Raw genomic sequence first — 14,695 nt, 5'->3', positions numbered from 1 at the left:
TTGTGTTTTATTAATAAAATAATGATAATCTTTTGGGAAGATTATTAAATGATATTGTCTCTATCAGTCAAAGTCACAGTCTAATTTCTGTTCCAGGTCCCAATACAGAAGAAAGGGAAGATTTTCTGGTGAAGGTAGACGTGAAAGTGTAGAGGTGCTCCATGGTGTCGCCATTGTGAAAGGACAATCGTCCTCCCTCATAGTCCAGGTAAACTCCAAGTTTGTTGGGGCTCTCGCTCGGGGTCAAACAACTTGCAGGGGAAGTGAGAGCTCGGTAATGACCTGCAATCAAATTCACAGCCCAGATTCCCCTGTCTGTTGATGAAGTTATCCCTCCTCTTCGACTCACGGACTCCTCGGCGGCGCCCACGATCCAAATTCTCCCATCCCCCACCCCCACCTCCCAGTAATGTGTTCCCGATGTGAATCCCTCGCAGCCCAGTACAGAGGAAGAATCCTCAAACCTTCTGGGATTCACCGGCCGTTCCCGCCAGACCTCGCCAACTCTTGCGCTCTTCCTGTCTTCGGACAGGATGAGAGACTGATTCGCCGTTTCTGGATCCAGAGCCACAAACGACACTGCAAGGTGAGAGACAAAAAAAGGGTAAGTCTGGAGGTTATAACAGAACTACGCTGCTGACCCGTGCATCAGTTATTTTTATCCCCAGCCCCGGATTTTCTAAATGGGCTTTCTTCACCTCCCATTTGGCTTCTACACCTTCCAAGAACTTGTTAGACGGCCGGGAAGTGAATTTTCAAGAAACTGCCCAGCAGCAGCAAGTTTAGCTACACCACAGCCAGCTAGATGTGGAGGGAAGTTTTGGCCATAACCTGGGCTGCATTTGAAAATCTAATTAAAATTTGCCAGCTGTAACACTGATGACAAAGTTATGCCTGCTGTCCCAGCATTCAGACCTTCCTAATCCTGGTTGGCTAATGGTGAAGTTTTGAGCTAGCCAGCTAAAGACCTCATTTACGAAGCATTATTTTTCCATAGACACAGAATGGGAGGGAAGCCTTAGTGATAAAGGCCTTAAGTTGTTCCCCAGTCTAACCGCACCCCTCCCCCACCCCCCCGAAATGACTACTTTTAAAGCAGACAAATACAGCCACCTTGGTAAAAAAAAACAAAACAGCAGGCATCTCATTCTGTTGCGCCAAGTGGTAAAGTTTTCAGCCGACTGAATCTAAGCTGCCCAACTCCATAGTTAGGGGATTAGATTCTTTGGAAATTTGACTGCTCGGTATCCTATTGATATTTAACAGATATATGAATAGGTAAAGGCCTCCTCTTCCAACCCTGCTCTCCCCACCATAATCGCCAGCTTAATTTGGACTCTGATAGTATGTCCAATCACTCAATCATCTTTGTTCTTCCTGCTTTCTATCTTTATCAAAAGATTATCAGCATATTGATCTTCTGTCCTTGCATGGATCTCAGAGAAAGTACAGTATATACCTGCTTATATATTTGGACATACATACAGGCCGATACAGTACAGTGCGCACCGGCGGAGCGCACTGTTAACCCATGTTTTGACACGCGTTTTTGACTTGCTAGCTTTACCCCTTATTGAGTAAGGGGTAATAGCGCGTCAAAAACTCGCGTCCAACCCCCCCCCCCCCCCCGAAACTAATAGCGCCCACAACATGCAAATGCATGTTGATGGCCCTATTAGTTATTCCCGCGCGATCCAGTAAGTAAAATGTGCAGCCAAGCCACACGTTTTACTTTCAGAAATTAGCGCCTACCCAAAGGTAGGCGTTAATTTCTTCGGGCACCAGGAAAGTGCACAGAAAAGCAGTAAAAACGCTTTTCTGTATACCCTCCGACTTAATATCTTGGCAATATTAAGTTGGAGGTCCCAAAAGTTAAAATAATTTAAAATTTAAGAAAAAAAATTTAAACTGCCTGCAGGTTGAAAACCGGATGCTCAATTTTGCCGGCGTCTGGTTTCCGAACCCGTGGCTGTCAGCAGGTTTGAGAACCGACGCCAGCAAAATTGAGCGTCGGCTGTCAAACTCACTGACAGCCGCCGCTCCTGTCAAAAGAAGGTGCTAGGGACGCATTAGTGTCCCTAGCACCTCTTTTTACCACGGGCCCTAATTTGAAAATTTTTTTTTTAGTGATCGCGCGCACAGGAGAGTGGACTGTGCGCGTGCTGGGAGAGCAGGCGCTTGCCCGCTCGCCCGCTCTCTCGCGAACTTTACTGTATCGGCCTGATAGATTGATAGATTTACTCTCTTCTTTCCTTGATGGATCCCACCTCTGCTAAGCCACCCTTCTTTATAGAAGAACACTTCGAATTCAAGGAAGTCATAAGCGATACCACAATATACAGCCATGCACTCATTTCTAAGAAGTTTCTGTACAGATCTGGAACTTTGTTCATGTTATATTTGAACTTTACTTGTAGATCATGCATGACTGCGAGCAGCACCCTGATCTTGGTAGGTCCAAAACACTGGGAGCTGCTCGGCAAAGGAGCTTTAGATACAATCACAGCCTATTCCCTCAGTAATGGAATAAAAATCAAGATGGATAAGTTCTTGTTTTCTTTATTTTAACAAAATTCTCAGCTTTTTTGCTCTAGTACTGAAGTGTTATATAAACTTTGACAGTAAATTATGGACAATGGCTCCATCTGGTGATCAAATGGTGCATTTCAGAACTATGCTTCTTATTAATGCAGCATGTGTTTCCCCCCCCCCCCCCCCCCCCCCCCCCCCCCCCCCCCCCCCCCCCCCCCCCCCCCCCCCCCCAGAATTAATATTTAAAGCAAGTTTTAAATGAAGTGGTTGATCCACTAAAGGTTTCTAACACCAGTCGCTAATGATGTAGGGGGGTGAAAAGTCATGTGAAATCATGCGTATGCGAGCACGGAATTATACAGATACAGTGTGACTGAACTCATGATCACTTAACATCTTAGGCTAGAAGTGGACAAACGTTTTGGTCTGAGGTCCATATTGAGGTATGGATATTGTATGATGGGCAAGACCCCCCACTTCTATACCAGAACTCACCATATTCTCTCTCCATTAGTCCAGAAAGACCCCCAGCATACTATATCTCCCCCCGACCCTCAAGGACCATTCCTTCTCGCCCCCCACCCCAGCTGTATCAGATCGCTGCAGCTAATTGGAGTTGCTATGCTGTTATATTTTCCAGGTTACCCCCCCCCTTTCTCCCCCCCCCCCTCCCATACCCGACACTGTTTAATGATACTGCTGCTGCTGATTCAGGCCAAAGGGCCAAAATTCAGCCACTGCACCTGCTGCTCGTACTGCTGTCCAATGGGCTTGAGCTTCACAGTCACTGCTAAGCGCATTCAGCCTGTTACCCGAGCCCTACAGTCTTCTTGTTTCCCTTATGCAGCACCACGTTTCCTTTACCCCGAGACACCCACCTGTGCAAGCTCTCAGCTCTGGCCCCTCTGACATTATTTCCCACCTTTGCTGCACTGACTGGAGGCTCTCTGCTGTGTGCAACCCCCCACCCAATCAAGGACTTCAGAAATGGGGTGATGTGCTCCTTTTATAGGACCGTGTGTGACAGACAGAAACCGGCTTTCATAGGGTAAGGCAATGGAGACCGTGCAGGCTGGATGAAAACTGACACGGCCCCGACGTGGGACATAAGGTTGCACACACACACACACACACACACCCCCATGACTTATTCACTAAATTTATCATGATCATCTGTCCACAATTATTTTAGAAACATCTTCAGGTTAAGGGTTAAATGTTAGCAGCCTAACATTTAACATGGGTGGTAACTGTGCCCTTGAGGCCTCTACCTCCCACACCCTGATCCAAGAAAAAAAATGACCTCTGGATACTACCCAAATCCTCAACTCCCCAAGGAGAAGAACAGATCCCCTCCATGGACATCTGATCCCTTCCCACTTCGACAATACTCCTCTAGGAGCCCGCTTAAACATCGCCCCTTCACCTCTCTGCAATCGGTATTTGCCATTCCTGAGCCTGCACTCCCCACTCCAGTCTTCACTTGAGAAGAGGAAATAAAGTCCTCTCCTGCTTGTATGGCTACTGTAGCCGTTAATCATGGACAAAGCTGCATGTGTCAGCTAGACTCTGAGGGTGTGAACCTTTGGCCAGCTTCTTTAGTGCTGGGGAAGGAAGGCTTTTGAGAGGGATCTCCTATGCTAAATGTGTTTATTAGCATGGGGAATTTTGACCTGCACAGCATACACAAGGTAAAAGAACAAGAGATCTATTTGGCCTGGGTCTTTGACCATTTGCATGCTGTGACTATCATTAACTCAGTGAATTGTACACCAGAGAACAATAATGAATTTAGTATGCAAACCATTGTCATTTAGTGTCCCGTTAATGGCTCAGTCCTAATTATGTGAAAAATTGGCTCATAGGAATTCCCCTGTACCATTTCATCCATCCCAACTAGTTGCATCATCACTCACTAGGACCTCTACTAGAGATTTTGGCCTTGTTGTTAGGAATTAAGCAGTATAGGGCAAGAGAATGTACTAGATCACCACAGCACCCCTACTGGAGGAATATTGCAATGAGAAATTCCTGCCTGTATAATAGCAGGTGACCCTTAGAGTCGATGTGGCTCTTTTCTTGGCTTGGGTGTTGAAGGAGAAGGAGCTGTTTTTTTTGTAATTCCTCCTATTCTTTGGCCAAACTGGATCAATATCTCTGCTGAGAAGTGAAGTGGATTGCCCTAAAATGTGCGTTCTCTGGGAGGAAGATCTTGCTCATCCTTTCTAGGGAGAAGGATTTTCCCCTCTCTGCAGAATTTCAGGCTGCTTCAGACTGAAAAATCCCCGCGACGTCTAAGAGAACTGTGAAGGAAAGGACTGGTTACCAGCTGGAATCCAGCCATGGGACGAGAGAGAAGGAACCTGAAGAATAGGAAAAGAGAAGTTTGGAAAAGCAATGGACCCCCAGATATTGTGCAAGGGAGATACTCGAAGGATAGGCGATCCATTCCAGTGCACCCAAGACAGCCATATATTCTGTCCAAATGAAGACAGGGGGGGCCCCCTTGGGAAAATAGTAAAGGAATGGGGGGGGGGGGGAGTTATGTGCAGATAAAACATTTTCTGTTTGATTTGTTTAGTGGGGATATTCATTATTTCGGTTTCTCATTTTTTTAGGTTTGTTTTTTTTTTCTTTTTGGGCAATTGGTGCATGCAGTTTAGTAATTTGTGTGCGCAATTTGCCAATTTTTAACAAATCAAAAAATGGACTTGTTCGTTAATTTGTATGCATTAATTTCTAATGAATACATACTGTATTCCCAAAGAGAACAGACATGGATCTTTTTTGAGTTATGTCTATTGTTGTGATTATAATGTGATAAGGGTAAAATGTATTTCATGTCAATTCATTTCGATTAAACAAGCTGAATAGTAAACGTTTATTTTGGAACACCCCGCTCATGTGTCCAGTCTGTTTTTGGGCGCTCACCACTGCAGAGACGGAGCGTGAGTACACACCCACAGAAGAGAGATTTATACTACACTTTGGGCCCTGGATGTCTCTCCTACCCCCTTTCAGAGAACCCACATCAGCCTTTATTGGAACTCTGCACAGATTCAGTCCTGGTACTGAGTGTGCCCCTGCCTTCCTCGGTTACACCCAAAAGATGGACTACACCTGGTAGATGGAAATTCAAGGTAAATCTGAAATCATAGGGTCAGAGACTGGGAATGGTACTATATGCATAAAGGTAACTGAACATTATAGATAATGGCAGATAAAGACCAACTTGTCCCACTCAGTCCACAAGATCACATGAATATCAAACAAACAATGTCTTTTACAAAACGCCAGGCTTGAAAGATTTTCAAAAATGCTTCTTATAAAAATGTAGGAGGGAAATATTACACTGCAGGACATTAAAAAAAAATAAATAAAAGAGAAGAAGAAATATTTAGACTTTACCATTCAGTTTCTTTATTATATTTTTCAGCGTAAAATACTGGAGAGGATAGTTGTATGCATTCTTTTTGATCTCAGTGTCCACAGGTTCTGGCTCTTGGCATTTCATTTCTTCACCTCTGCAAATAACAAGAAGGCCTTCCCTGTTAAGTGACTTCTCCTGTTCAGTATTTCCCCTCAGCTTCCAGCTGGGCCTCGAGCACCGGTAAAGTGAGGCAGGAGACATCCCCTGTCCTCACTCTGCTATTTTCTAGTGCTTCGGGTCCCAGTCCTGCCTATACGGTGGATCAGAACACAGAAAGCACTTCCCTGTTATTGCTTTGCTTTCACAGAAACGTAGGAAGGAGCAGGAAGCCCATCTTGTCTGTCCACCTTACTTCCCGGCTGCCATGCCGCACACACGCTCCGGTTCACTCTGGCTTTCCTTCAACCACTGAGAATCCACCGCGCCTATTCCCAGGTCTCCTCGAATTCTTGTGACTGACTTTGCACCCACCCCCCCCCCTCCTCTCTCAGAGAACATCCCATGAATCCACCACCCCCCCTTCTGTGACGGAGAGGTTTCTAATCTTATCTCTGAGTCTGACCTCTACGAGCATCCTAGCAACGACTTCACATTCTAGGACTTTCTCTTCACTGAAAAAAGTTTTGTTTCTTATACATTTCTCTCAGCCCAAAAAATAATATTCTGATAGGAAGTGTGCGTCATCTGTCATCCATGCCCCAAACATTAAAAAAAAAAAGGGAAAATAATACAGTTAGATGTCTACTGTTCCATTTATAATCCTCCTTCTTCCCTTGTTACAGACCCCACCCCTCTCCCCCAAGACAGGCCTATGTCACAAAAGCAAGCACCCTTGTCAGTGTCGCGTGCTGCAGAGAAGTCTTCTTTGAGACTTAAGCTCAGCGCCACTCTATAGCTGGCAGGGGTCACCACTTACCCTCCCTCCCCAGGCCTAGGATCAATTGCCTCCAAGGCATGCCCTGAACCCACCAACACCTGTGAGTCAGGAGACCTAGAAACTGCAATGGGTCCATCGCTATGGCTTCGCCCCCCGCCCTCCCCTTCATTCCACTGTTCAGCACTGGATTAGCCTCTTGCTAAGGCCTCTATAACGTTTGTGTGTAGTGGGAAATGAGAGAGCAAGAGAAATCCATCCCATGCTGTGGCTCTCCTCTTCCATGCTGACCATCAGCCTTAGTTTAATTGGAAATGAGAACAGAATGTTTACCTGCTCAAGGCACTTTTCACCTCCTGTTGAGAGAAAATATGCGTAAGATATAAATGAATTATACTGTTCAGAAACTAGTCAATCTTTTTTTTATGCATGATAGAGATGCGCACGCTAATTTAGATAATCTCTGAATTTGTTCATGTCCCTTCTTTCTTTAAAATCCTTTCCTGCTTTAAGTTTCTTCTCTATTTTGAAGTTTGGATATAAAGATTAGTTATATATCCCTGATTCTGTATTCCTTTTTTTTTTTTCTCATTTAATTTTTGCTGGCAAACTTTCCATAAACCATGTGACTTGTTGGTACCTTATGACCTAAATGCCTCAGGTTAGTTTGTGTGCTACAGGTGCTCTAGTCCATGCTGACAGCATGGAACTGTGTCAGTAAGCCAGGTTTATATTCTTGTTTGCTTTGCCCGATGCTGATTAATTTACCTGAGATCCTTCTGTACACAAATGCCTCTTACAGTGCTTAGTCTGCTCTCCCTGCCAAAACACAGATCGTGTTGGGAAACTTATCTTCTGAATAAATGGTTATTTATCTGAAAAAGAAGGACTCTTTAAATTTATGTACCTCACCTCGTGGACGTATTTGGTTGCATTTTGTGGTGTGTGTGTGTGTTTGTGTATATTTGCCACTTTTTCTCCTGTGCCATCAGATTAGCTCCAAATATATATAGATTGGTGGCTCAGCGGGCTATAAATCATTTAAATAGAAAAAGATATAATGAAAAAACAGTAGACAATATACAAAAACAACTAAAGTGCATAAGGTGAAAAATACCTACAAATTGAAAAAAGCAACACTAATGTACAATAATAATTACAATGAAAACTTTAATTATTTTCATTACTTAATACATCTATTTATTTATTTATTTATATTCCACTTTTTCAGGCACTTCAAAGCAGATTGCATTCATTATGTTTTTGATAAATACCTAACCCCAAAAATTCCTATCTACAAATCTTAAAAACACTTACAGTTTATGACAAAATACCAGATTACAAAACGAATGTACAAAACATATTGGATCATACAACTCTAAAGAGGTACTGAAACAATATTCCTTATGTGACCGTCCTCTCAAACCCATTCCAAAGTAACAGAAATGACCAAGGCTAAATCTTCATGAGGCGGAGTTAATTCATCAAAACCAGATGTTGTAACCCAGTCCGTTGAACAAAACGAATCAAAGCAGGCATTATAATGAAGCAAACTATTTCACCAGCTAACCAATTTCCCCATGCTCTCTCTCTCTCTCTATCTATATATATATATTTTTTTTTGGGGGGGGGGGTAAGGCCATCTAATGCATATCAGAACGTAACTAATTCTAACAACCATTTGATCCATACGAGCTGTGAAGAACTATCAGGTCACTGAGAAACACGAGTAGGCTGGAGCCCGTTTATAACTCCAGCAGTATTAAAGGGTATAGAACTTGTCCTTGGAAGACTTCTCATAGACTGGGCTGGGTGCAAGCAGGAATGGGCTTGGTCCGTTTTAGGGTAACAGTGCACAAAATGCCAGCACTCGGTCTAGAAGTAAATGTATCCCACCACCGCCGCCATCACTACAGCCCCGGCTTCACTTATGTGCTTACGGGTTTATTTCACTCCCACTTCTCACTGTTTTAAGAAGATAGCGTCTGATTCCCATTTGCTTCTTACACCACTATCTTACCATGCCCTTCCCCTCCACTTCTTTCCAGGGACGACTCTGCCTGTGTGTCATGCACAGTGAACGCCAGTACCCAACATGCAATTCTTTCCTCGTTTCCTCACGTTCACCCCTACACTTTGACTCCTCTTACATAAGTAACGCAGGGGCCAATATTCAAAAGATATTCCAGGAGCTTGGCAGCTATAGCCGCCTAAATGAAAATGGCCCCCCCTTCCCATCTCCCCAACTGAGCACCTTCATTTAGGCCCCTAAAAAAGAAGGGGGCCAAGGTTACACGTTAGGTGCCTGCTGCCAATTTTCATCAAGTGTTGCCTAAACTAACTGTTCGTGAATAGATAGCAGGCCCGATTTTAGATGCCTAAGTTTTAGATGCTCGGGCCCAAAACTGTGGCACCCAGGTCAGGCGCTCAACTTTCTTTAAATTTCCTCTTCTTTCACTCCCTTTCTTTCCTTCTTTCCCGTGTCATCTACTAGTGATATTTTTTTTAGACTTGTTCCCCTAATCCCCCTCCCATCCATGGGTTCTTATCTACGCCTCCCTTCCATCAGAGCCTTTACAGGGCCTGAAAACGGCTTTTCTTACCTCCAGTAAGTCTATGGCTGCGCTATGGTATTTCTCCTCCAGCTCTCTTATCGTGTTTTCCAGCAGTGAATTCTGCTTCGCCAGCCCGAGGATGCTGTTGTCCAGTTGCTGCAGAATCTCCCCCTCTTCCTCCGCCAGCCTGTCCAGAAGACCCTGCTTCTCCAGCCTCAGAAACCGGTTCAGCTCCTCAAACTCAGACACGATCCTCTGCCTCTGAATTTCTACGTTTTCCTATAGGGAGGAGAAAAGCGAAGCAATGGATGCATATTTTTTCTTTGAAATGCAAACATCACAAATTGTGTGTGTGTGTGTGTGTGGTTTCTTTTTTGGTGGGGGCCGGCGATTTAAAATAATATCCATATTGGAGCTAGGGTGCACATCCCAGGTCACGGTTAACTGGTAGAAAAAGAAAATAAAAGATGCTGATAATAGCTGCCAGGAACTATAATGTGAAGTGCTTTGAGAGAGAACCTCTTCATAGCTTACTGTGTTTGAGGCGGACAATTAACAAACTCATTTACCCAGGAAAAAGGCCTTTTGTCTAAATATTGCCTTCCTTTGGCCAAACGTAGGAATCGGGCTTCCGTGGCGCATGCACTTGACAGGAGGAAATCCCTGCAGGGAGGCGATCCCGGAGTGGGTTTCACATCTGGGAGGAACTTTCCAACAGGCAGGTGGGCGCACATCTGCACAAACGTGGGCCCGCACCCAGCTACGAGTCCATTTTATAAGAAACGTGTGCCTATGCGTGCATTATATATAATAGCCTGGCCGCTCGCACACTTACGAATTTTACGTGGACTCGCGCATGTGAGCAAAATCCCGCTTCTACCGTGTAACTCAGGGTTTTTTTTTTAAAAGTGCCACGTGCCAATGCCATTCCCAGTTTTACCAGTTTGTCCCCAGTTCACCCAATTAAAAGACAGGTCCTCCAACACTCCCCCCAGTTAACGCCGATCCTTAAAACCCCAGAGATCTGCCCGTGTATCTTTATTTCCTAACTTACAAGTCATCCGCAGCAGAAGGAAAGTTACGCAGGCAGGGAGACTTGGTGCGCGTGACAGGTCGTGTCCGTATTCACGCGCACATCTTATGTTCACGCCCTAAAATGCCCCCTTTTTGAAAACTTACGAGATGCGCGCCCTGCGGGACGTACGCATGCATCTCGGCGACTTTTAAAATCCGCTCGGCGCAGGCGGGCCTGGCTTCTTCACGTGTCCCCTAACTAACGCTCACGTCAGGCTTTTAAAATTCACCTCATGGCGCGCATAATGGAAGCAAAATTACGTGCTGCACTGTGAAAAGGTTAGATCTCAAAGAACCGTCCCCCGCTTCCGTCCCCACCACTGCCCTCCGGGATTACCTTCAGTTTTCTGGTCCTTTCTTGCTCTTTGGTCTGAAAAGCTTGGACATTCATCAGTTCCTTCCTCAAGGACTTCAAACAACTCTGAAGTTGTTCCTTTGGGATAAAAGAGAAAAAAAAAACCAAAAGGGCGTTGTTAAAGACGACCCTCGGTGGGAACGAGGAAGGCGGGCATGGGGGGAAAGCGACTGGCGTGAGTTTCGGCGCTTTGCTCCGGAGGCTGAAAGCTTCATGACCATCGGTGGGGGGCAAGAGAAACCTCCCCCTGTAAAAGGGCAGAACAGGCCGGAGGAGGGTGGGGGTGGATCAGTTCTCACAGAGTGTAGACCCCGGCACCCTAAGTTTTAGGACCCCAAAGTATGGAAACATTTCAGCAAACCTTAGGTGGCTAAAACTGAGGCTCCCATAACCTAGGCCTGCTGTTAATTTTGTACCTAAAGTTAGAGGCCTAGCACTGGAAATCAGCACTGAGCTCCTAAGGTAATTCCCTGGACCCCTTCCAGGCTCCTTTCACTTTTCAGGTGCTTAATGTAAGTAAGTGCTCTATAGGAGGAAATATGCAGATCTAGGTGCTTAACGCCTTCATTTAGATCCTCAAATCTTTGACATATCTGCTCCTATATTGTTTCTGGCCTAGTCTACAGGTTCTCAATTTTGGAACTTGGTGGAGGAGGAGGAGGGATGGGAGCAGATTAAGAGTCTGATTCACTAAGGCAATTCTACCATTCTATGTCTATGGGAAAAAAAAAGCTTAATGAATCAGGCCCTAAATCCTTTGGACAATGAAGATAATAATTCCTGCACAGCCTTCTCTGTGATGTTTCAGTGCAAGATCTGTGACCCCTGGGACACACTGTGATAATAAAGATACTGACACTCACCTTGTATTCCTGTACAGCCTCCTCTATGGGGATCAGGGTGTGAGATCTGTGACCCCGGGACACACTGTGATAATAAAGATACTGACACCCACCTTGTATTCCTGCACAGCCTCCTCTATGGGGGTCACGGTGTGAGATCTGTGACCCCGGGACACACTGTGATAATAAAGATACTGACACTCACCTTGTATTCCTGCACTGCCTCCTGTATGGGGATCACAGTGTGAGATCTGTGACCCCGGGACACACTGTGATAATAAAGATACTGACACTCACCTTGTATTCCTGCACAGCCTCCTGTATGGGGATCACAGGTGTGAGATCTGTGACCCTGGGACACACTGTGATAATAAAGATACTGACACTCACCTTGTATTCCTGCACAGCCTCCTGTATGGGGATCACAGTGTGAGATCTGTGACCCTGGGACACACTGTGATAATAAAGATACTGACACTCACCTTCTATTCCTGCACAGCCTCCTGTATGGGGGTCACAGTGTGAGATCTGTGACCCCGGGACACACTGTGATAATAAAGATACTGACACACACCTTGTATTCCTGCACAGCCTCCTCTATGGGGATCAGGGTGTGAGATCTGTGACCCCGGGACACACTGTGATAATAAAGATACCTGACACCTCACCTTGTATTCCTGCACTGCCTCCTGTATGGGGATACACAGTGTTGAGATTCTCTGACCCGAACACCAACTGTGATCACACTGTGATAATCAAGTACTGGACCACACACCTTGTATTCCTGCACCAGCCTCCTGTATGGGGATCAGGGTGTGAGATCTGTGACCCTGGGACACCAACTGTGATAATAAAGATACTGGACACTCACCTTGTATTCCTGCACAGCCTCCTTGTATGGGGATCCTGGTGTGAGATCTGTGACCCTGGGACACACTGTGATAACTAAAAGATACTGACCACTACACCTTGGTATCCTGCAAGCCTCCCTCTATGGGGGTCCGGTGTGACATCTGTGACCCCAGGACACACTGTGATAATAAAGATACTGACACTCACCTTGTATTCCTGCACAGCCTCCTGTATGGGGATCACAGTGTGAGATCTGTGACCCCGGGACACACTGTGATAATAAAGATACTGACACTCACCTTGTATTCCTGCACAGCCTCCTGTATGGGGATCACAGTGTGAGATCTGTGACCCCGGGACACACTGTCATAATAAAGATACTGACACTCACCTTGTATTCCTGCACTGCCTCCTGTATGGGGATCAGGGTGTGAGATCTGTGACCCCGGGACACACTGTGATAATAAAGATACTGACACTCACCTTGTATTCCTGCACTGCCTCCTGTATGGGGATCAGGGTGTGAGATCTGTGACCCCGGGACACCCTGTGATAATAAAGTTACTGACACTCACCTTGTATTCCTGCACAGCCTCCTCTATGGGGATCACGGTGTGAGATCTGTGATCTTTGGATCTATCACACACCACACAGATGGGTTTCTGATCCTCCTGGCAGAACAGTTTCAGAGTCTCCTTATGCTTCTCACAGACACCCTCAGCCGGCTCCCTCGCCGCCCGCACCGAGAGCTGCTTTACCATTTCCGTCATATTTGCCAGCTGCCTGTTAGGCCTGAAGCTCCTCTTCCGAGTCCTTTTCCTGCACTGGGGGCAGGGGAAGTTCCTATCCATCCCCTCCCAGTACTGGGCGATGCAGGGGCGGCAGAAGTTGTGTCCGCACTCCACCGACACCGGGTCCGTGAAATACTCCAGGCAGATTGAGCAGGTGGCCTCATCCCGGAGGGCCTCGGCCGGGTTTGCAGCAGCCATGGCTCGGGGGTGGGGGGGGGGGGGGCAGGAGCTGGGGCTGGGAGCCTGCTGGTTTCGTTTCTCTCCCTGATCGCTGGGGCGTGCCCTGTGATTTCAGGCTCTTTTGCAAGGCTCCGTACTGTCACATGAAGCCGGAATAAGCCTGCCTTTACATTCTTAGGGGCTGCGGCGCCGGCAGAGACGCGCAAAAATCATATTTTATTCCTGGAGGATGCCTCGCGGAAACAACATCAGGAAGGGAGAACAGCTCGAGTGGAATGCAAAACCCTTATAACATTTACTTACCCTGGGCAACTTCTGCTCGATTATCAAAACAAAAAGGGGTCCTGTTTTCTTTTTAACTGATAAAGTTATGGTCGTTTGAAATTTTAATATTCATCTGGAGAATTGGAAGCAGGGGTTGAGGGATTTCTTGGCTTCCTTTCTGCTTTCCGTTTATCACAGCTTTTTACCTCTGCGACTCATGGAGCCGGGCATGTACTCGGTGATCTCTAATCATTATACTGGCCTAAATATTGTTAGTAATGTGTGGATAATACCAGCTGAAGTCTGGCCTGATCACTATTATTTATGTTACATTTTCCTATTCTCTGCTTGATAGTGCCCCGAGGCCTCCTGGTTGAATCCACTATCACATTAATTTGAGGCCCCCATTGATCCCGCAAGAAAGTTCGGGACTGCTCTTGCAAATGCTCTGCTAGACGGGTGCCGCTGAGTCTTTGACGGAGTCCCTTTTTTTTCAGGTTTCACTCTGGTTGTTAAAAGTGTTAAAATTTCACTGTAGAAATTTCGCTGCTGCTGCTCTGGCAGGCATTAACCTGTCCAACCAACCCCCCTCAACCCCTCTGTGCAAGAAAGTCCTCCAATGCTCTCCCCCCCCCCCCCCCATCTCTCGATTGACACCTGATTAAAAAAATATAAAATGAAAAAGAAGAAGAAGGGTGAACTGCCCTGCACGCTGATCATCCTCCATCCCTTCCCACACGTGCATGGTAGTAAAATGCATTATGTACCCCACTCCAACACCTGCATCCTTTTCCCTCACTGCCAACCAGAACCGGGTATTTATTTAAAAAAAAACAAAAACCTGCCAAATGTATCCCCTTAGCGCCACGATTCCTCCTCCCTCCCTCACTGCTGGCATCCGATAAAATAAGAGAGAGAGTGAGAGAGAGAGAGAGAGAGCACAAAA

The 14,695-nt window shown here is 46.0% G+C and overlaps 1 protein-coding gene across 2 annotated transcripts; it reads right to left on the bottom strand.

The window, feature by feature from the left end:
• LOC115078734 (E3 ubiquitin-protein ligase TRIM39-like) lies at positions 1-13,522 on the bottom strand. 2 transcript variants are annotated; one of them, XM_029581732.1, is made up of 6 exons: positions 13,090-13,522; positions 10,803-10,898; positions 9,440-9,670; positions 7,170-7,192; positions 5,941-6,056; positions 1-579 (listed from the first exon to the last, which is right to left on the bottom strand). In XM_029581732.1, exons 1-6 carry the CDS (start codon positions 13,501-13,503, stop codon positions 74-76), a joined length of 1,386 nt encoding a protein of 461 aa, XP_029437592.1. In that variant the 5' UTR covers positions 13,504-13,522; the 3' UTR covers positions 1-73. The 2 variants fall into 2 exon arrangements, with proteins under 2 accessions (XP_029437592.1, XP_029437593.1); XM_029581733.1 differs by having other exon boundaries at positions 13,273-13,522.
• Positions 13,523-14,695: the final 1,173 nt, after the last annotated feature.

This window comes from Rhinatrema bivittatum, chromosome 16, assembly GCF_901001135.1.
Source record: "Rhinatrema bivittatum chromosome 16, aRhiBiv1.1, whole genome shotgun sequence".
Lineage (NCBI taxonomy): Eukaryota > Metazoa > Chordata > Amphibia > Gymnophiona > Rhinatrematidae > Rhinatrema > Rhinatrema bivittatum.
The sequence above is the reverse complement of the archived record's forward strand: the minus strand, read 5'-3'. Positions and strand labels throughout refer to the sequence as shown.